General features: G+C 37.5%; 3 protein-coding genes across 4 annotated transcripts; all 3 read right to left on the minus strand.

Moving 5' to 3' along the window:
- Nucleotides 1–26: 26 nt before the first annotated feature.
- LOC143449700 (zinc finger MYM-type protein 1-like) lies at nucleotides 27–2531 on the minus strand. The gene has a single exon (XM_076950011.1). The coding sequence runs from the start codon at nucleotides 2529–2531 to the stop codon at nucleotides 27–29; it is 2505 nt and encodes an 834-aa protein (XP_076806126.1).
- A 5247-nt stretch (nucleotides 2532–7778) lies between these two features.
- LOC143467237 (uncharacterized) lies at nucleotides 7779–10413 on the minus strand. Of its 2 annotated transcripts, none has more exons than XM_076965026.1 (5): nucleotides 10206–10410; nucleotides 9948–10093; nucleotides 9550–9718; nucleotides 9327–9429; nucleotides 7779–9233 (listed from the first exon to the last, which is right to left on the minus strand). In XM_076965026.1, exons 2-5 carry the CDS (start codon nucleotides 10008–10010, stop codon nucleotides 9035–9037), a joined length of 534 nt encoding a protein of 177 aa, XP_076821141.1. In that variant the 5' UTR covers nucleotides 10011–10093; nucleotides 10206–10410; the 3' UTR covers nucleotides 7779–9034. The 2 variants fall into 2 exon arrangements, with proteins under 2 accessions (XP_076821141.1, XP_076821149.1); XM_076965034.1 differs by having other exon boundaries at nucleotides 9097–9267; nucleotides 10206–10413.
- LOC143449710 (sushi, von Willebrand factor type A, EGF and pentraxin domain-containing protein 1-like) lies at nucleotides 10364–20708 on the minus strand. The gene is made up of 19 exons (XM_076950022.1): nucleotides 20589–20708; nucleotides 18618–18755; nucleotides 18404–18433; nucleotides 17999–18139; nucleotides 17732–17929; nucleotides 17377–17568; nucleotides 16329–16547; nucleotides 16042–16248; nucleotides 15130–15321; nucleotides 13781–13972; nucleotides 13383–13604; nucleotides 13006–13206; nucleotides 12700–12891; nucleotides 12409–12600; nucleotides 12058–12240; nucleotides 11618–11812; nucleotides 11199–11399; nucleotides 10683–11114; nucleotides 10364–10496 (listed from the first exon to the last, which is right to left on the minus strand). Exons 1-19 carry the CDS (start codon nucleotides 20653–20655, stop codon nucleotides 10423–10425), a joined length of 3468 nt encoding a protein of 1155 aa, XP_076806137.1. The 5' UTR covers nucleotides 20656–20708; the 3' UTR covers nucleotides 10364–10422.
- Nucleotides 20709–22824: the final 2116 nt, after the last annotated feature.

A 22824-nucleotide genomic window follows, 5' to 3' on the forward strand; every position in this document is an offset into this window, starting at 1 on the left:
GTCAATGCTGCGCTAGTGCTGCTTACTTATACTACTGTTTTTCGAGCCTTAGCAAGCGCGAAATCTTCGATCATGTCAGTGCAGTCAAGGCTGCTCAGCACCTCATGTTCAATGCTCATAAGCGCCAGCATGTTTAGCCTTTCCTCCCTCATCGAGGACCGCAGCTCTCCTTTGACTATTCCCAGTTTTGAGAAGCTCCGCTCGCCGGAGGCATTAGACACCATCAAGCACAGATAGATGCGCAAAGCAATCTCGACGTTTGGAAATGTTTGAGAAAGGTTCAACGACGACAAAAGCTTGTACATGGTAAGCTCTGCTGACTCGTTCACACTCACCGATTTCTGGGTGCGCATAAATGCAGCAAACTGTATGAGCTCAGCCACCAGCGTGTCTTCCAAGTCATCTGGATACGAGGAAACGAGATTTTGAGCTTTATTCTCGATCTGCTTTATGCTCAATGACGTTAGCTCCGAAAGAAATCCGAATGTTGTAGATATATCCTCATACGCCTTCATTCGCTTTTCCAGTTCAGCTAACAGTCTGTCGATCATGACCAGATATATATGGGTTTTGAATGTTTCCCTAGGGGTGAGGTTTTCTTCGTTTGCAGCTCCTTCATCAGGCATTCGCTTTCGCTTACGGCCTCGACGTTCTTCAGCCTTGTATTCGCCGTGAGGAACCTTTTCGATCGCCATCTGCTCATACACGTCAAATCTGTCCCGTGCAAATTGAATCGTGTCGACCATTGATGCCAATAAACTAGTTGCCGTATTCAGACTGACTGTAGGGTCTTGGAGGCTAATGCTCGTACTCTTGAGACGGCATAGGATATCGTTCCAGGCAGTCGCCATAACTGCTGTCTCAAGTTCGTCCATCCTGCGCGAAAATCCGTCGGCCTGGTTTCTCGTATCGGCCTTCTGCTCCTTATCTGCCGCAAGCTCATCCAGGACTTCTTGAATGCTCTTCCACCCTTCTACTAGCGCTTTGACAGCATCTGCACGTTCACACCATCGGGTTCCAGACAAACCTTTGAGCGTTAATGTGCAGCGATTCTTCAGTTTCTGCCAGCGATATGTCGATTCAGACAGGAAAACGTATAGTCCATTGACAAAATGAAAAAACCTGGTACAGCCAGCGCAGCTATTAACAGCCTGGTCTCCTACCAGGTTTAAACTGTGGTTGCAGCATGGAATAAAAGCAGCATATTTACATTCTCGCTTCACAATTGCCTGGACACCGTTGTACCGTCCTGACATGTTTGACGCATTGTCATACGACTGGCCTCTGCAGTTAGTAACATCCAAGCCATTTTCCTTCAGAAAGTTCAGAAGTATGCTAGCCATGTGCGTAGCGGTGTGTCTCATCATAGGCAAGAATGTCAGGAACCGTTCAACTGGACCCAACGGCAGAACATATCGAATAACAATCGTTAGCTGGTCGAGGTGTGATACGTCAGGTGTAGAGTCAATCGAGACAGAGAAATACTTCGCCTTCTTGGCTTCTTTCAGGATGGTGTCCTGCACCTTTTGTCCCATGAGCTGCACCAGCTCCTCGCAAATTGTGGATGACAAATAAGAAATGTGACCTTTCCCGCAGTTCGCATATTTTCTAATATGGCTAGCCAGCAGAGTATCGTACTCCGCCAACAACTCAATGATGCCAAGGTAGTTACCATTATGAGGGGAACCTATGATCTCATCCGCGCCCCTTATAGCAAGGCCACGCTTAGCTAGGAATATCAGAACGTCGATGAGCCGCTTTACAATCTGGCGCCAGTAACACCGCTCTTCCTCGACCTGTTTAGCGGCTAGGTAGTCAACACGACCGGCCTCCCTCTGTCGGCTCGCAAAAGACAACATAGCCTTGCGATGACCATCGCTGCTTTCATGCATTTTTATTCTGGATTCGCCTGTCCTCCAATTGTCGAAACCGCCGGATACGAACTTGGTTGCTTGAACAGCATTACCACCGAACAACTTGCATGCAAAGCAGAACACCTTCCCGGTCGAAGGCGAGTAGCACAACCATTGTCTATAGGATTTTTCACCATTGAGCGGATGCGTACGCACGAAGAAGGTCTTAGTGCATCGACGTTGGAATGATTCACCTAGGTATTGTCTGGCGCTCTCTTCAAACATCGATTCAGTGTGTTGGCAGTGTTTTGAACCTTTCTTGGCCCAATATTCTCGAGTGTCAGCGTTGATTTTACCCCACTGTCCTAAATCATTGGTGATATCCTCCAGCGTTTGCGCCAGTGCTTCGCCAGTGATAGCGTCTCCTTTCACCTCTGCTCTCTCCGCTGAACTTTCCCGCTCTTTATCCTCTCTTTCCTCATCAGGTTCATCTTGCTTGGCCTGGTCTTCAGGAGCGCTCGAATTCGCAATCGCATCCGACGCAGGCAATTGAGACGAAGCTGCTCGCATTCCAAAGTATGAACTCAGTTTTGGAATTTTCGCCAGAAGCTTTTCTTGTTCTGCTGCTTCTTTCCTTTTCTTTTTCGCTTTATCCCATCCACTGAGTTGAGACGCCATAGCAAGCGTGCACAAAACGCAGCTAAATTTGTAAATTGTGGAACCGTAAAATTTATCGCATTAACTTGAAATCTTCCGTTACAATAAACACAACGCCGTATATTTAGCCTACGTCACAGTGCAAAAAAAAAACATTAGCAATTGTCTTAGAATTAAGGCAGTCGCTAGCGTCCAAGTGAACCCCAATGCTTTCCGTCATTTTTTGTTATAAACTGACACTGGTTTCCATCATTTTTTGTTGTGAACCGGCAGTTGTTTGCACGGTGTTAGCTTGTGAATCGGCAATGAAACAACATTGAACTCAACAATAATGATTGCTAACTCTTTTCCCAACCATAATGAGTACTAATCTTACTGCCTTAACCTAATCTATTCCTAAGGCTTAGCCTAACTCAGTGGTTCTCAACCGCCGGTCCGCGAAGTACCGTATCTTACTTTCTGCCAAGCTAATTTTAATCTGGAATCATAAGCATTGCAAAGTTGATACTTCCTGTAAAACTCATTTTACGCTTGGCCGATTCACAGCAGTAGGCTAAAACTGGCATAGCCTATCTCTCCTTCGTTGATACAGCAGAACTGTTTAATAATAAAGGTTAACCTTCCGATGACCTAGATTTTGTGCCGTTTATGATTGTTTCGTCATAAACTGCGTCTAGCTTTCAAAAAGTTTTGTAATACAAGGTCATTCTTCACTTTTCAGATGCTGCAATAGCTTGTCCTGTTAAACTACAGAAGGATTAATATGGAATCAACGAACCAACAAGTGTATTTTAACAAGAAGGAAAAAACTAAGACTTCTGAAACAAATAATTCTCAAAATGGAAATGAACCAAGTATCAGTAGGTGCAAATGTAAACTACGAAAAGGGCATATGCAGATAAGTTGAGTGTCACAGAGGGAAGTAAGAAACGAAAAGGGGAATTTGTCAGGCAATACAATAAAAATACTTGGAGCTTGGTTTTACAATAGTTCCGGGTAGTGAACAATCGTCACGGCCCTAATGTTTGGTGTGCTCCCAAATTCTGCCAAATGACGTTATGAAACCTTCTAAAGTTGTTCGTCACTTTCATTCAAAGCACAACAATCTTGAAGGCAAGCCACTTGAATATTTTGGACGAATATTCTCTGATATGAACGATTAAAAAAAGCAAATGAAAAGATGACGACTACCGAAAAATCCTTTCTTCATGAATCCTATCTAGTTTCTCTACGAATAGTTAAAACCAAAAAAAGCATACACGATTGGGGAAGAGTTAATAAAGCCGTGCATCTTATCTGCGGCTGAAGTAATGAAGGGCCCTGAAACAGCTCGAAAAGTGTTATAATTTTTCATCTTAAATAAGTAGTCTATGCCAAAATCTTGCTTTATCTTACGTGCCTAGGCGTAACACCGTGCCTAGGCGTGCGAAAGTCGGACTACAAATTTCATAATAAGAATTATTTGTGGGTTAATTAAGCAAAGGAAAACTGTTCAGCGTCCGGAAAATTCACGTCTGTTTTCGTCTGGGCCTATTTCAGGAATGGGCCTAATGCTGCAGCATCAATAGCATCCACCTTAATCCTGCACTGCATACAAGTCAACTTTTTGTAAAACAAGTTGGTTTTCTGTCGTAGATCCGAAAAGGGAATTTCGGGATAAAGTGTCCGATGTTACCTGCACCTCCTCTTTCATATATAAAATTTTAATATTATTAGTGCTGTATTAGTGCTATTAGTGCGCGCTGTTTTACTCTTAAACGCTGTTATATTTTGGGCCTTGTTTAATGCAAGTTTCGTTTGAATTACTTCCGGGATTAGGAAATTCTGTTACCACAGCGCACATTACAATTCTCTCTGATTCAGTAAAGTTTGGAAGTGATATTGAAAGCATATTTTTGGAGTATTTATATGTAAGCAGAATGCGTTTTGACTTCTCTCTCAACAACACTGTTGACTTTGTTAAAGCACTTAGATGTACGCAGAGAACGCGTGCAATTACGGAGTCAGATCAACAATCATGATGCAAAGAAGCAAAGCATTCCGTATGAAGTTCACCACAACAGAGACACCACAAAGTCTGGACAAAAAAATATAATCAACATCTTTGCCCTATATTGTTAACAACACAGCTTGAGATTGACTCTTAGTTAGGAAATGAGAATTTGAAAAAACTGATATTCGAAAATGAGCGAATGATAAACTTACTAATTTACTCATGACGTCATTGTTTTTTATGTATGTCGTTGCACTAACTCTAATTTTGGGAACTGTTTTTACAAAATATTCCGACTTCGTTAACCATTTCCATCAATAAGTACAAAAGCATTGTTATAAAGAATATAAACAAAAATATTGAAATGATAAATTGCTATAATACTGTATGGCATGAAAAAATTGCAGATAGCTTAAGCTGAATACAATAAATGCAAACAAAACGGCAATAGTTATGGTGTAACTAACTGATTTTCTTTTCCACGACTGGAACTTTTTATTACGTCCACTCAAAAATAAGTCACACACACACACAAACATTTACTTTAACTCGTTCAAACATGATAAATTGTATCACGGAGGCGTTAACTTTAAGAAGCATCGTATTCATTTTATTCTTATCGACCTCGAAGTATTGACTTTGCTTTTTTGCCGAGCCAAAGTTACGATGTTAGCAGTCAAAGCACAACAAAGAACACAAAGAAAAACTTAGATAATTGAGCCTTTAGCATCAACTGTGCAATTACGGAACAAAGGAACAAAGTCAACACAAGTCATCACGTAAGGAACAACGTCAACACAGCCAATAATGGTAAGCAACCAAGAAAATGTTTAACGCTTTAATGAATAATTTAAGCTTTAACTGTACCCAACGATTTATTCCAGTACAATATAAACGATTTCGAAACAACAACAGCCGAAATATTAACCCAACAATGATATACAGTACGCGATAAAACACCATTGTAAAATCAGCATTAAACTTGGTAAAAATATACATCTTGTATTAAATTCAAGTTTCCTTTGATAGCGATGTTGTATTAGTTTCAATGACCTTTACGCTGGAATGCATTTGTTGACTTGAATTCTCGTCATTTCTAGAATTAGGGACCATGTCTTGAACTTTCAGCTGCCTCAAGTAGCCGGGTCTGAAAATGTTCACGATTTCATTCCAAAATTCTCCTTCTCTCGCTCTGTACACGACCAACCTTTGACCAAGGTTGTACACGACCAGCCTTTGACCTTTTACCAAGCTTTGCAAAAGACAGAAGTTGTCAACAAACAGAGATTGATAAGGGCAAACACTTACAAAATCATCCAAAACTTTTTTAAACATGACCAGACCTGTTTGTCATGCTGAAATAAAAGCAAATAAACTAAGACAGGTTGCGCAATGTTGGTGCAATCCAAGCGTTGAGTGTAGAATAGAGAACTCGAGACGACCATTGGAACCAAACCAAATAAAAATAATGTACAAAAAAATTAAAACTAAAATGATTTCGATCAATAATTTGAGATAAAGTCCATGAATGCCTAAAATGTAAAACAGTTTTTATTTTAAGAGTCGAGTTACCGTGAGGAAACTCACTCAAAGTAACAGTGAATCTGTTCTGCATAATTGCAATCGTTTTCAAGACTGAAAGTTTTCGTTTGTCCCTGCGTTTGTTGGAAGATTGTGATGGTTCTGTGCCAGTGTTCCTTGTATTTTGCTTACCAGCTTTATACACGAAAATTGCAGTTCAAAAGCAGGATGCAGTCGGAAAACACGAAACAAAAGGCCATAAGTAATATTCGTAAATGTACATTAGCTAATTTTGTGAAATCCTATAATTACTTTGACAATAAAGTATGATTTACTTTGATGAAAGCTATCGTGTTGCAATTACTTTAGTGCAGTAATTGACTTTAAAAGTATTGAGGCCATACTGTTCATCTATCCACAAAATTTACAAACATCAAAAAAGCAATTGCAGCCTAGTAATCTACGTTTGATGAAAACCTCGCGATGGCAGTATAATAAAGAAAAGTGGGTGCCAAATAAGTGAAATGCAATTGATTGGGAAGCCAGGCTGACATAAAAATAACAAAAACATGAAGATAACAAATGCTTGCTATAGAAAGTTCAACAAAAGTTTCCCCCAGAGCATTTAGAATACATGCTCTTGAAACATGAAACTTCTAAGAACATTGATAAATTACTTATCTGGTACCGTTGCGCTTACCAATGATAGGATCCACACTACACCGATACCGACGTAAACATACGTTTTCGTTTGCCATCTATAACGTATTGGTTTTGCGATCTACATATAATAATCTTTCTCCTCCCATGTAGACCAAATGAAATAAAGATGATGTGAGAGTGAAAATAAAAATATTACCCCCAAATAGACATTGAGATCATACGGCTGGTCTCCTACTATATCGCCACCAGGCAGAGGAAGGGGATTTCCGCATCCTGTATGTTACATCCCATTTCCAATTTTGACATTTCCAATACTTTATTCATTCGAACTTTACTGTGGATTTGACTTGAACGACACTGCTATCAACATCAAAGGTAGTTAGAATATTGGGACCAAGTGGCGGTAGAAAACAATATACAAAGGAATTGGACGGTTCGGGTTCAGAATAGCAATAACAACGTTTGTGAAAACCGCAATTTCAATACAGCGAATTTATCAAAATAACGATCGTAAAATTTGCGTCTTCTCTTTTACGCAAAATAACAACTTATATGGCAACTTTAAAAAGGTAACTTTACTACAATATCGTCTTACAAAATAAGGATTAAAACGTGTCACCCAACCACTTTTCGAATTACATTTTTGAAGCACTAAAGCGTTAAAAAGTTCTTGGACTTTACTTTAATTCAGATTGTGCAGTTAAGAGATCCAAAAAAACGTGTAATAAGACATCATGCAGTAAATGTTCGAATAGCAAATGCGATCCAATATCAGGAAATATTTCTCGATATTCAACAATTCTTACAAGCAATTTCTTTTTTTCAATATTATGTTTCAAAATAAACTTAAAAACATCGTTTTATAGCAATTTATCGGTTAACGATTTATTTATTTTCTATTACCATATATTGACTTTATTGGTTACTCTGCAGGTAATAAAAAAGGTTCATTATTAACAAAAAAGTTATTTACATTAATGCAAGTAACAGCGTGAAGCAGGCTATCAGCAATTGAGGAGTAGAGTATAGTTCGGTAATGATTAATAACTTTGGTTTCTACAAAAAGAAAATTCCCTTCACAGTTCAAAAATATGATGCTTACTGAACTACGCGGATAGGCGGTTAGCGTAGCACACAGAAGTCTAATGGCTTAATCGACGCAGGTCACGTATTGGCTGCTCTTTTCCACTTATTTTACGTGACTTACTTCCCTGACGGAAGAGATCGCCCTATCGTAAATGTTACATAAACTCGAGCAGAAACTCAAGGAAGTTGTAGTCAAATAAAAATATGACTTTTTTGTACTTTACAGAAATTTCAACAATATCTGTTTGGTCGCATATTTGATGTAGTAAAAGATCATAACCCATTGCTTGCATTATTTGCACCGTCGAAACCTAAAAGTTTTCAGCATTAGCTGAAAATTTGTTGGACAGGTGGGACTTTATACTAAGCTAACACAATTACAACATTACATATATCGTAAAACAAGCAATAATACAAATACTAATGCTCCGAGAAGATGTGTGCTGAGACATTTCCTTTAATAAAGCAGAAGATAAAAGCGAAGGTTAAAGTTAAAGTTGGTGTAATTAAGATGAAAAAAAAATAATCAAATAATCTTTTACACCATACATTTCATAGGCGGTATACACTTAATAGGCGGCAGACGTTCCCCAGCATTCAGTTGCGAAAATTTATGGATTATAAAATTCAAATAACGACACACGAATTTTAAGTGTAAAAAAGATGAAACATAAATAATGAAATATTTATTTACACTATATGCATGCTTAATAGACGACAGCTTATTTCCACAAAAAGATGGCGAAAAGTTGTGGATAATACAATTTAAAAGCACTGTGTATTCATAATGTATACCAACAAAATATATATATTATATATAAACCAACAAAAATTAGCAACAAAAGTTTCAAAATACTTATAGTGTTGTTTTCTATTTGCTACATGATGAGATATTTTTGGAAAGTCCAATCAAACAAAAGTTACATCTACATACAAAACACTTCGCTGTAATACGAACACTCAACGACATTCATGTAGGTGAATCAGGTTAAGAGAAATAGATCAAGAAAAACGATTGGGATCAAAACAAACTTTGTGTTTTTCTGTATGGTACAGACGAACAGTCAGAGAAACTTAAAAAAAAGCCGAATTAAGTGAATATGTGCTAACAGTACTTGCTTCTTCCCTGTCAGAGAGATATCAAACAATAACCGAAATGTTTACACAGTAGTGCTACTGTACAATGAACCCGGTATAATAACATGGTGAACAAATTATTTAAGAACGGTCAGAAAAGTTTTTTTCTTTCTTAAATAGAAATTTACTTTGGCTGTTGTCTTTTATAAGTTTCAATAACGGTCCTGCAGGAATCCATCTTTTTACTCAAGTTTTTACCCTTCCTTGGTGATTGAGCAGCAGAGTGAACACTCAGCTCCTTCAAGTAGCCAGGTCTGAAAATGTCCACAACCTCGTTCCAAAAATCACGCTCCCTTGCGCTATACACGACGAAGTTGACCAAACTTTGAACGAAACAGTAGTTGTCAAAGGGTTGAGCTGGAGAATTATAAACTCTCAAAATACTTTTAAAAACTTGTATGGTTAGCTACTAATACCTGTTTGTCATGCTGAGATAAAAGCAAACAATGTAGGGTTGAGCAATGTTGTCGCAATCCAAGCAATCGGCATAGAACAGAGAACTTACAATGACTAATGGAACTGAATCAAACAAACATGTATCAAACAACAAAAGCTTTGTAAAAATGAAACCGTTTGAAATTTAAACAGTTTAAACAGAGCCAGAAACAATAGTGCTAGTATATCTTCAAAAAGACTTACGCAGCGTAGTTGTGAATCCGATCTGCATAATTGCTATCGTTTTCAGAACTGCCAATTTTGGATTGTCTCTGCGTTTGTTTGGAGAATGTGATTGATCTGCATTTGTAATATTCGTTCTTCGCTTTACAGCTTTATACATAAAAACTGCCGTCGCCAAACAAGACGCAGTCTAATAAAACAAAAGAAAATCGCAAAATATATTATCAAAAGTTTATTATCCTCCACTATTAAAAATGCCAAAAAATAGCCTGGTAATGAAGGGTTTTACAATTCTAGTATATAATATACGACAAAAATAAGGCAGTACGATTTAGATATCATTGCTAACACAGAAGACAAAGACAATATATGTTTATAGAAATAGAATAACACAGATATATCCAAGCACTCTAACTTACGAGCAACATAAATGGTAAAAGGTAAAATATTATCATAAAGGCAATAGCAACTGAGTAATCCATGTTTGAAGCAGTGCTCGTGATGGCAGGTTGATACAGAAAAATTGGTGTCAAATAGGTGAAATGCAAATGAGTGGGGAACCAAGCTGAAGAATAAATAACAAAGAAAAGAGGATAAAATAACGACACAAAAATAAAACCTGTAATATTCTGCGATACCTTTAAAAATAAAAATTTCTTGAAACATTGATAAGTTACCTGGAGCCGTTGCGCTTAACAATGACAGGATCCACACTACACCAAGGCCGACATAAACAGACGTTTTCTCTTGCCATTTATAACGTATTGGTTTTGCGATTGCATATAATCTTTCTCCACCCAGATAGACCAAATGAAATAGAGATGATGTGAGAGTGAAAAGAAAAAATATTCCTCCCACATAAGCTTGTGGTGATCCCCGCAATATTGAATGCTGTTAATTAAGTTCTTTTGGTGTTGAATTCATTGACCAACTAAAGTTGTAAGTCACTACAACCAGAATTTGTACTCCTGAAAAAGAAAAAAAAGCTTAACAAGCATTTTAATATTGAAAAGCAATAAAACTATCGAGACGAATTATACTTATTTTTAAAATACTCGGTTGTGATACATACAGATAGAGGGGGGAGAAATGTGCAATTTCAGGTAATTAAAATAACCAGAATAAAATAATTAAGTAAGGCATTTCTTCATTACCTGTTAAAATATCAGCTACTGCCAGAGAAGTTTTGCAGATGTCCATTTTGTTTGCTTTTCCTCGATTAAAGCGTTTGTAGCCTACCCAGATTACTAATGCATTGCCAACAAAGATTGCCAAACCAAAAAGCAAAACAAAAAAGAGGAAAGACGCTGCACGGCCTACACCACAAGCTTCACATTCGAACAAAGTTTGGTTTAAACAGTTGAAATATATGTCAGGAGGAGATCCAACGCAAAATCCTGGATATCCACAAACACTTATGATGGGAACAAAATCTGAATCGTTCGTTCTGTCGCCAGCGGTATTGTTGACGATGATAGGGAAAATAGGAAAATCATGTTGAATGAAGTCGTTGGTTTGAACAACATCCAGCGCTCTCCGCGGCCCGTAAAAGACGTAAGTGTCCGGAATAAACATGCCGAATGCAGCTTAGTTCAAAACGTATAAAATCAAAACTGATGCTACATTTACTCTGTATAGTATCTTCTCATATTGTACAATAAAATGCTTACCAGAAAAACAATGTATCTGATGTATATCTGGAAACCACTCATTTTCAGTACATGTACTGGCCGCCGGCCCATTCAGGTCTTTGTACTCTTTGCAACCATACACAATTGTGGAACCTTTTGAGTAGGATCCATTATTATCTGCAACGGGCTCACTTAAAGTGATCACACTGCCGTCAGGCCTTGTTGGTTTAGTTTTGCAACCTGAAAGAAAATTTTGTTAATGCAAAGAAAATGTTGAAAGTACAATATCTTTCGTAAAGTAGTCTAAAGCAAATTAGTAGCACGTAGGATTTCTTTGGTTTCACACTTTTACTTTTCAACCGGCTTAATATACCACCATATAACTTAGACATGCACGGTTTTGCTTCTGAAGTCCCATGTTATTTCTTCTTATTTGCTGTAGGCTTATGGTTGCATACCGCTTTGACATTCGGGAAAATGGCCCGGAGACACTTCTAGACTCCATTTGTTATCAGTTTGGCAAGTGCTCACAGAACTATTTGGAGCCACCATCTTAAAGTCATCTTTGCACCGATAAATTACTGAGCCACCTTCTGCAAATGGAGCTTCACCAAAATACTTACCATTTTGCAAAGGCGATGGATTTCCACAACCTGCGTTAATATATTATTAGTGGCTACAACATGATTTTAGTGCATAATGTTTTAATTGTGCAGTATAGCAATAGCAGGTTAGAAACAATATCAAGAAGCAAATAGCACGTTAATATATAGGCTATATGCCTACTTGACAAACTGCAGCATATTACAGCACTTTAAAGAAATGGATTATTTATCTATAAATAAACAACCAGGAATATGTTAAAACGTGTATCAAAAAATGTTAAAGGTATATTCACCTCTTTTAGGGGCTTTGCATTTGGGAAGTCTGTTTAAACTCCAAGTTCCATTAACAAGGCAAATAGTTATTCTTAAATCGTTAGTATAAAACCCTGGATCGCAAACATACTCATAACTTTGTGCATCAGAACCGGATAATGGTTTAATTTTTGAGTTCGCTACTGGCGGTGGGGCTCTACAGTCTGAACAAAAAATGTATTTAGCTTTGCCTTTGCTGACAACTAAGGAAAAACCTATAACTAGTGCAGAAATAATATGTTTAAACTCGCGCAGAACAATTATACAAAATGCATCAACGTAAGTATTATGCCATTTTAAAACCCACGCGCTTTACTAAAACGTACACGTACTTCGCACACATGTAGGCAAGCCAGGGAGCCACATTCCATTCTTACAAGTCAGAGTGGGACTCCCAATAAGAGTAGAGCCTTTATCGCAACCGTACGTTGTCATTGACCCAAATCCATAACCAAACATACCTCTTAAAGTATTAAATACAATTTCCAAACCGCCTGTTGCTTCTGGCGGTGGTTGAACACAACCTATAGAACATACGAACATAAAACTAAAACAGATAAAAAAGATAAAAAAAACTAGATGATTAATTATCCTATTATTAGCGAGGACATCTTAGTAATTACCGGTGTTGCAAGTAGGAAAGTTTGCTAACTCTGGAGAAAGGCTCCAGGTATTCCCTGGCTTGCAAGTGCTGGTAGTTCCATTGGGAGCCCTAATCTCAAAGCCGAAGTTGCATTGGTAGGTCACGGTGTCATTATAATGTGGACCCTCGAAGTAATACTCGCCTTCTTTGAGAAAGGGTGGATCTCCGCAACCTGTAATATTGTAAATAGAAAAAAAGGTAAATTTCAGTTAATCATTGCGTTGATTCCAAATAACTTATTTAGCAGATGACTATAAAAACTTAAAAGTGTGCTTCTATACCTTACCTAAAGATGGAATACTGCATGTTGGCAAAGACCCACCAACATCTTCGAACAAAGAAACCCATTTTCCGCTGCTATCGCGTTTGATTGTGTTTTGATCGGAAGCGGAAAGGCATGGATTACAGATATAACTTACAGTCCACGTTTCCACTGTCGCCAAAGCGTCGACAGTTGCATTTGCTACCTTCGGTGGTGGACCGCAATCTAAGTAAAACTTATGAAACTGAAGCTTCATAACTTATTTGGATGGAATTGCAATGCGTGCGAACAATTTCAAAACTTAACTCACCAAAATGAACAGATTAATTTATGCAAAATCGCATGTTAGATTGTCATATGAACTTCAATCTTTGACGATAAAGTTTACGTTATCAAAATACCTCGGTAACACAAAGGTTCGTCAGCTGGTTTTCCATTGGCAATCCATTTCCAATCTCCTTCATCACAAGTCAACGTTGCTGCATCACTCACCAAACGATATCCCGGTTGACAACCAAAACCATGTTCTACTCCGTTGGAAAATGATATTCTGTCTTTGTTGCGAAAAGTTTCATCCACCAGTACTACACCACCCGGAGGTAAAATGGGCAGTGATAAGCAAACTATAAGAAAAAAATCGAAGTTTCGAAATTTTTCAAAATTTATTACGGAAAGCAAGACCTTATATCGTCTAGCATAGCTGACAAAAGCAATAACGCTATAATCATATTGTAAATAACAAATACCAGTTTAGACAGTTTTGTTGCAAGAGCACGTTATTCGATACATGTTTATTTACCACGACGACAAAAAGGAAGCATTGGTGATTCCGACTCATTAATCCATTCATTTTGACGACAAACGACATAAGAACCACCAGGAGCATCCAACTCATAACCTTGGAAGCAATCATACATCACAATGTCGCCTTCATTATATGGAGGAATTCTCACAGCAAATCCATTATTGATCATTGGAGGATTGCCACATCCTGGTTAAAATTAAGTTTTGTAAGTTTTAGTTGTACTCACATAAATCATACATTTAGTTACTATAAATAAAATATGAGTTTATATGGGGAAATGTACTGTAAGCTTAGTATGTATATATTCAATGGTTCATGCATCGTTTTACACATTTAAGTCAATCTAAAATGAACTGGTTAAAACTGTAATTTGACCAGATGTCAAAAGCCAACAAAACGCGACCCGAAAGCATAAAAGCAGTCGCTGTCTCATCGCCTTTCCTTTCAGATAGCAATATTATCAAAAAATATGCAAAGCAAATACACCAGAGTCTACACTGGTTTCAGGCTGGGACTGCTACTCCACGTATTGCATCTCTGACGTCAGACTTCTCAAATGCTGAACACTACTCGCCTGCAAGTTGTCTCAGTATACTCACTAAACCTAACCAGTAATAAACAGTCTTTTGAATATTGTGACTGGTGGTTTGCCTCCTACCTCACTGGACAACCTCCATATAGGCCATATAACCTTGAAGAATCAAACAGGCAAGGCATTGCCACGATAAACGTTTTATATTTACCGCCGGGCATCGAGACTTCGATTTACCCTAACAATTTTTTAAAACTACTTTTTTAAAGTTATTTTTTGTCAGCAAATAGGCATAACTGAGGTGTAAAACCAATGCACTTAATTGTGACGGCCGCAATGCAGTAGTTAAAACACGCATAGAATGGATTCATTACGGTTTGTCGGGCGAACTTCAAACTGAACACAGAGTGGTACAAAAACTTTATCACACTTTAAACTTTCAGCCCCAACGTCGATTTATACCCAATAAGATCTCTACAACATTACTGCCCAGGATAGACTGCAACGGTACGGTTTAACCACATGAGGGCCAAACTGCAGACTACAACTTTTGAGAATAGCGAGAAGTAGCAAATCATATAGATCACGTCCTATTTACCCATCATATCCTATCTACGATGTTACCTACGAAATGCATGGTTCGTTAGCTTTGGACGACAAACGACCCATGCAGCTGCTCGACTTCTGCTTCAAAATCTAACTGTGGTTGCAGAAGGACTGCTCGCACGACAACGATGACGACACGACACAACATTTCATCGTGTAGGTTCTAATCGCAAAGTTCCGTAAAGTGAATGCAAGATCTTTTTACCGTTTTTGGAGATCCTACATCGTGGAAGTTGAACAAGGTCCCATGAAACAACATTTCCGTTTCTTCTGCAAGTGGATGTTGTTACATCATTTGTGGACAATCCTTCGTCGCAAATGTAGTGAGCAACAGATCCTTCAGTTGTTGAGAACACTCTAACTGTAGCGTTTGTTGCTCTAGCAGGACTTCCACAATCTAAAAAACAAGTGGAAACAATTTCGTATTATAGTTACCAACTTACCAAAAAAAAAATATTGATAAACAAAAAGATTAATTTGATAAATCAATCAACCATTTTGGTGTACCGACACTTAATCACGCAACACTTAATCACTAGGACACTTAATCACGCGACACATAATCACTGGGACATTTAATCACGCGACACATAATCACTAGGACATTTAATCACGCGACCTTGATACTTAATCACGCGACATTTAATCACGCGACACATAATCACTTCGATGTCGGAAAAGCGTGAGGAAAATTCAGTGATTCAAGCTCGTGTGCATCTCTCTGTGGAGTCTAATCACGAATTAAGAAGTGATTATGTGTCGCGTGATTAAATGTCCTAGTGATTATGTGTCGCGTGATTAAGTGTCGCGTGATTAAATGTCCTAGTGATTATGTGTCGGTAATTAAGCGTCGCGTGATTAAGTGTCGCGTGATTAAGTGTCACCAAACCAACCATTTTAACCAACAGTAACTTTAATGAACCGGTTCGAATTCAACTACAGAAAAAAAATTGATCATTTTACAAATGAGGAATAAATATTATACGTGATTACCCGGTAACTGCAAATTCCTTGCTATGGTAACATAAAATACAGCTAAAAGTACTATGTAGGCTTATATACAGATCATTGTAACTTTTAACAACTTTCAGCAAAAGTCTAAAAACCAATAATTCACCTGGTTCACACATAGGAAAATTCGAAGCACTTTCGTTCAAACTCCAGCGGTTTCCAGCAAGACAAGTGCTTTTTGCTCCCGCTGGTGCGTTTAAATAATATCCACTGATGCAGAAGTAAGTAATGGTCTCGTGAATATAATGTTGTTGATTGGGTTCACTTTCAGCTTTATATGCTCCATTTATTAAAAGCGGAGGGTTCCCGCATCCTGGTCAATTTAAAGCACTCAATTGATTTCTTAAGCAATATGATATGATATAGAAGATATAAGTTCTGTAAAGATCGTACCGTTAGCTGACTCAATGCAAGTTGGAAAATTGAACACGCGCTGAGGTTCAAGAAACCGGGGATGTTCAACTAAAATCCTCCATTCTCCTTCAATGCATTGGGTGAGTGTAGCGTCCGAAGTATGAAGTCCAGAATCACAGATGTACCGCGCTTGTGAACCCTCTCTTGTCGAGGTGGGAAAAATGCTTGCGTTTGCTACAGACGGGGGATTATAGCAACCTGAATTACAAAAATATGAACATAGATAAATAAACTTTTTAAATTAAAACAATATTTTGTAAACGTTTGAACGTGGTTTGCAAACAGGGGTTTTTTGTACAAAGGAAAATAAAGATTGTATAACGTTTTTCTTTCTGCTAGAATAACGGCTTTTCCAAATTTGTAATTTTAAGATATTCTCCTTAAATTTCCAGGATATTTTTTGTAAGTTCACACAGCAACGAAGACAGAAAGCATTTATATAAGCGCCATATGATCAAAAACCACCACCCAATGCATCGCTATTTTACCCGCATAACTGCTAAACTTATATGTATATCATTGTTGGCTTCCGCCTATAAATTTGACTGTATATTTTCACGATAAAGCAATTACGATAAAGAAGCTGGCTGTCATGGAATGACTGGTTGGAAAAAAATGGGTTACTCATTTCAAAAAACGATTTCTATGCAAACACCACCCGAAAGGTGACGTACTCTGATGTGTAGCTAATCACGCCTATCTTTCCTACAAGGCTGGTGCTGTTAAACATAGAACTATTACGCACCATAAGCGGTGTCACGCACATTTACACATCTACAGCAATCGACGAATGGGGTATGTCACGTTTTTGCCTTTCTGCTTATTTAAGAATTGATTACAATATGTAACCTTTATCGGCCCAAAGTACAAAATATCCTTTTTTGCGGTTTGGCGTTGAACTACTGTATAGAACAAGCCGCTTGTAAAACTAAGCCAACAGAACATCAGATCCAAGTGTAAATGTACTTTTGAGTTGACTATTTTCAATAAATTTCCTAAAGTCTAAAATATTTATTCGTCAACTCACTTAAAAGACAATAAGGAAATTCTCCTAGCCAACCAGAATAAGTACAAGTGAATGTGCTTTTCACTTGAGCTGAACATGGATCTTCGCAACCAAATGTCACTTCTGTACCCAGTGAAAAAGTGTCTCTGTTGAAGATTTCTTCACTAGATAACAGCATTGTGCCATCAGGCGGTGGTGGGGGAACAAAACAAACTAAAACGGTATAATGATGAAAATTGTATATTTTTAATTTACAGTAAGACAATAAATAAAATATTTCCTAGTTTAGAAAAAACTTTTCATTGTTTATCGTTGCTCATAAAGAGCTGGCATTTTATTTTCTGGTATAGGAGTTGCAGAATAGCTATTTGCTCACCTGGAAGACATACTGGAAATTTTTCGTCGTTTGTTTTCAAGCTCCATTGGTTACCAGGCTCACATCGATTAGTGGAAGAAGCATTTGAGTTGCCTAGTTCAAACCCTTCTAAACAACGATAGGATATTGTATCATTGAGATCATATGGCGGGTCACCTATTATATCGCCACCTGGTAGAAAAGGAGGATTTCCGCATCCTGCGTAGAAATCAAGAGTTTAAACAAAAGTTGGACGCAACGGTTAGTTTGTGGAAATGTTTTACAAACCTGTTTTGGGAATCGTGCAGTTTGGAATTCGAAGTTCAATATCCCAAGTACCATTTTGGCATGAAAATCGGGTTGGGCCAGTAGCAGAGAAGCCAGGATAGCAATTATACTTTACTGTTTTGACTGACTGGATTGACACTGCTATCAACATCAATAGAAAAGTAACTGTTTGGTCCAGGTAATGGTCGAGAACAATCTAAATATTTATTGCACTTTAGTGCCAAACTACATCGAAAAACATTGCCGTTGTTGTTTACAGTTTAGAGTTTACGGTGTAAAGAATAAGAATATTGTTTTTAGTTATTGTTCGCAAAAGGTGTTAATTATATTCCGTTATCATGTAGACCTATTCACATTTGGTATATTATCCTGTCAAGAGAATAGATATAGAACTATTTAGCTTACCTGAACTGGGTTTACTGACCGAGTCACTTTCTGCATTCATTAAAAAAATACATAAAAATTGATTAAGGCTGTTCATTGTTAAGTATAATTATTTTAATTTCAGAAAACTACAATTTACCAAATTATTCAGTTTAATTACATGGTCCTTATCCTAACATTCTTATCGATTCAATCTTGAGACTGATAGTAACTTGAAATGAAAAGAAAGCGTTACCTATATTATAGCGAGGATCTTCCTTGAAGTCGAGAGGTTCATTGAAGATGACGGGAAGAGGGACAAGTTGATCTGGTTCCAGCAGGCAATGATCAATGGGAATGGGAGTAGCTAGACTATGTGGGGGATTTTCTTGTCCTAACAGAGCAAATTAAAAAGTAATGGCCGCTTGAAAAATATCATATTAGTACTAGAACTGTAATAATTTGTATACACACAATACATGCGAAAAACACGTCCTTCTACTTTTATTGCGTGTGGATTTTCCGGAAATTTAAAACCTCTCCTGCTCCAAATCAATGATAGAAATTGCAAAGCATTTCATTTTTACCGACCATTACTAGGTATAAGCATTTTTCAACATTTTATTTGGAAAATTTGTCGCAGAATAAAACGATCCTTAATTTTATTTTTGTAATAAATAATTAACGATTTAGGAAATTTCTTGATGATTTTTGAAAATTGTGCCTGACATAAAAAAGCAAAACTATAGTGGTCGTTTTAGTTGTCATTATGGTTATTACTACAAAATTATTTCAATGCACCGTTTTCGCAGAATTACGCAAAAGGTCTAAATTACTTAGACACGGAATGACGGAGATAATATGTTTGCAATATCATAAACGAAACTACTACAAAACTACCTTTATTGTTATTAATGAAGCCCGTTCCTCATTGCATCGCAATATTTTAGCGGTTCAAGAGGCGTCTTTCCTTTTTCTGATAAATTTGCAAGTATTTTTGACAAGTATTTTTGACCGTAATTCTACGATAAATTCTATGCTAACGTTGATGTAATTATCCAGTGACAAGTTGGAGATAAAGGGGACTCACTTTAAGCAACGGTTGCAATACAAACAAGCTTTTTTGCACAGCCAAAATCATGATCCTAAAACTGCTCGTAAAACCACATGGATATAAAGATGATCACGTCTTTCTTTTTTAAAAGGTTTATGCAGATAAACGTGGAATTATATTACGCCTTGTAGGACATATCAAGCAACTTTAATGATAAAACGACGCATGAAGCATATCACGTAGTTATCTTTCTGCTTTTTAGACTTTTGTTTTTTATTTAATTATAATATATGTAACCCTTCCGTTTCCTAGAGTGTACAAAGTTAAAATCATTTCTTTAAACGTTTCTTTTTCTTTATTATAACTATGCAAACAAAAACACAGAAGATTAGTCTTGGCGAAAATCAGCCGAGTCAACAAATGAAAGCAAACTGAAAGTGATTAGAAATTCCTATGTTTGTTTCATCATATGACCTTAAAAACTTCTTTCATTTGCTCTTGCTACTAACTCTGGTGCCGATGGAATCGTTGCCTATCACCAATATTAAATTCTAACAATGCTAACCAGATCGGCAAAAACAGTTCTACCATCATAGCAAGTGTGGTGATTCCAAGCACGTTCAACAAAACCATTCAAACACGTATCAACAAAAAAGGACGACAATTTTGGAGAATGCAGTAAGCCATACTTATTCCTAATTGACCTATATTCAATTAAGAATTGTATTGCAGTATAGTGAAATATGTAAAATACAATTTTTGAATGCCCAAATTATCAGTCCTGGATGCATGGAAAAAACTTTATTTATTTGACGTTTGTAGGACGCTTTATGATAAAACAGCAAGCAACTTAAACAACCGGCCTTATGTTTAACGTTGATTTCAACCTGCCTCAACTAAATATACTGCAACTTAGTATATGTTCGAAACGAGCATTTTAAAAAATATACGGCTTTTTAATTATTTTCAGTCGTCGCTAGTTCTTTCAATTACCATAAAAATGCACCGTTGAAGTAGTCTTTCTGCCTTTCACATTTTGCAATGTAAATTCAAGCATTCATTTTAAGAAATTTCGTATTCTTATCGTAAGTTTTATGGAAGGCCTGGATAAAACTTTAAATTAATTTCGTTGAAGTTTTCTACTTTCGACATTCAGGTATCTATGAATCTTACCTTGTCCTTTAGTGAGTGATGACACCCATATCAAGAGAAACAAATAAGTTTGCCAATTTGAAGACATGTAAAGGATTTTTTCACACAAACATCAGGTATATAACAACATTTATATAGAAACACAATATCTAAAAAGTAAACTTGAACGTTTTACAAAATATTCGATAAAAATTAGTTCCTATAACGGCTTTAAAAAACCGGCAGTTATATAACTTTAAGTCTTGTTGTTAGAAACTCACCGCACAACCAACATCCATTTCAACTGCTGGTTTATCTATATCTGTGTGTGATATAACTTACTGCATATTTTGTTATGATGAACAGTATCTTGTAGAATTTCAATAAAGATATTTAATCAAAGTTACTGCATCGGGAACATTTGCCGATACATAATTTAGGCTCTTTTGCTTATTTTTAGTATGAACCTCAACATTTTGTCTCAGCTTAGCTGTAACATATTTCTATGAAACTTTGAACCTTGATAACTTTGGCCGACCTCGCAGCACGACCACGTAACTTCGCGGTCCTAAATGTAACCGCTTATACACGAAAGCAATCAAATAACGGATGCAACTATAATATCAACAAAAAGAAAAAGATAAGCCAGAAACGCTTTGAGTTGATGAACTAACTGACTGCCTTAATACAGATGACAATGGTTGCCCTATAATGGGGTCTTCAGTAAGTAAACTTAATTTTTGACACCAATAAAATCAACCGGTTGTTGAGTTTCTACAACATTTAAATTACTTACACAAAGAATAATTGAGATAGTACAGTATGTTGCAATTTCATAGCTGTAATAGCTGTAAACTTTCTTCTATCTGATACAAATAAAGACCGCTTCTCAATGCATCGCTGATTTTCTAGTATAGCAAACTTCTCTCCTTATTCCACTGAACGTCTGCAAAAGGTTCTGTTCTGTGATTAAGTTTTATGCTCATGTTGCATTTGTTTTGCGTTGTGTCTGCCCTGCCGCGTTCTCTCTTGAGGCTACTGCGTTTTCCGTGCTTGATTAAGCACACGTGTCTTTTCATTTGACGTATTCCAGCCAAGTATTCGTAGAGTCAGTCCTGATTTAAGCTCCTGGAATGAGCTGCTGTAAATGACAATTTAACTGAGCTGCTTTTAATAAAAGATGTGCCTACTGTGTATCTAAGACTGAGGACAGTAAAACCGTAACACTGGCGAGCACGGCAGGACCTCTTAGATACACAGAAGATTTTATGAAGTTTTACTGAAGAAGCATGAATTTTTTTTATTCTCCGCCTCGTTACCAACGTGGCAATAGTTTTTTATCTTTCCTACAAGAATTTGAATCCTTCTGCGACAGCGTCAGAGCATCGGATGCGGCAAAGAAACATGCATTTCTACAAAGTTTGCCGGAAGATATGAAATTCTCCATGACCGATGGTCGTAAAGAAATCTACGATCTCAGTTATGACGAACTCATTCAACAAGCAAAAGACACGGCTTCAGGTCTATCTTCACAAAAGCATGCCATGCAACAACTCTTTCAGCGCACTCAAGGTTTTGACGAATCCGTAAGAAACTTTCTTGAAGCTATAGCTCAATTGGGAAAAATGGCTTATCCAAACGACGAACAGCATGAAATGCGCAACAGTGTGCTGTACAACCTACTTGTTCGAGGACTGAGAGATCGTCAACAAGCCTCTCAAATCTTACGCGATAACTCTAAAAATGTGCAACCGGATTTTTACGCAACAGCAAAGAACATTATTGAAAACGCAAAACGGACGCATCATGAACCACGTATAATGACGTCAGAAGTAGCAGCGGTGGCGGGAGATCACCAGGACGTATCCCAATTAAAACTAACTGTCGAAAAACTTCGCGACGAAATTTCCCAGCTGCGAAACGAAATGAAGACAGCAAGAGAACCTCGGCAAGAGAGAAGAAGACTTCAGTGTTTTTACTGTGGGGGGTATGGTCACATTGCTCGGCGCTGTCACAGGCAACGTGCAAGAAACCTTCGACGTGCTTCTGACGTACATGGAACTAACGGCAATCCACCACGGGACATCTACCAGGTGTGTTTGATGGATTTTTCAGAAGCATCTGGATGGTCAACCGAAAACACTATTAAGGCGCAGCAAAATGATCCTGTGTTGAAAAGACTGTTTCAGTGGATGAGCCAGGAAAGCCGACCATCATTCAAAAAAGTGAAAAATGACAGCAAAGCCCTGCGTCACTATTGGAATATATTTGGTGAGAT

The sequence above is a fragment of the Clavelina lepadiformis genome, chromosome 1 (genome assembly GCF_947623445.1).
Source record: "Clavelina lepadiformis chromosome 1, kaClaLepa1.1, whole genome shotgun sequence".
NCBI classification, from domain to species: domain Eukaryota; kingdom Metazoa; phylum Chordata; class Ascidiacea; order Aplousobranchia; family Clavelinidae; genus Clavelina; species Clavelina lepadiformis.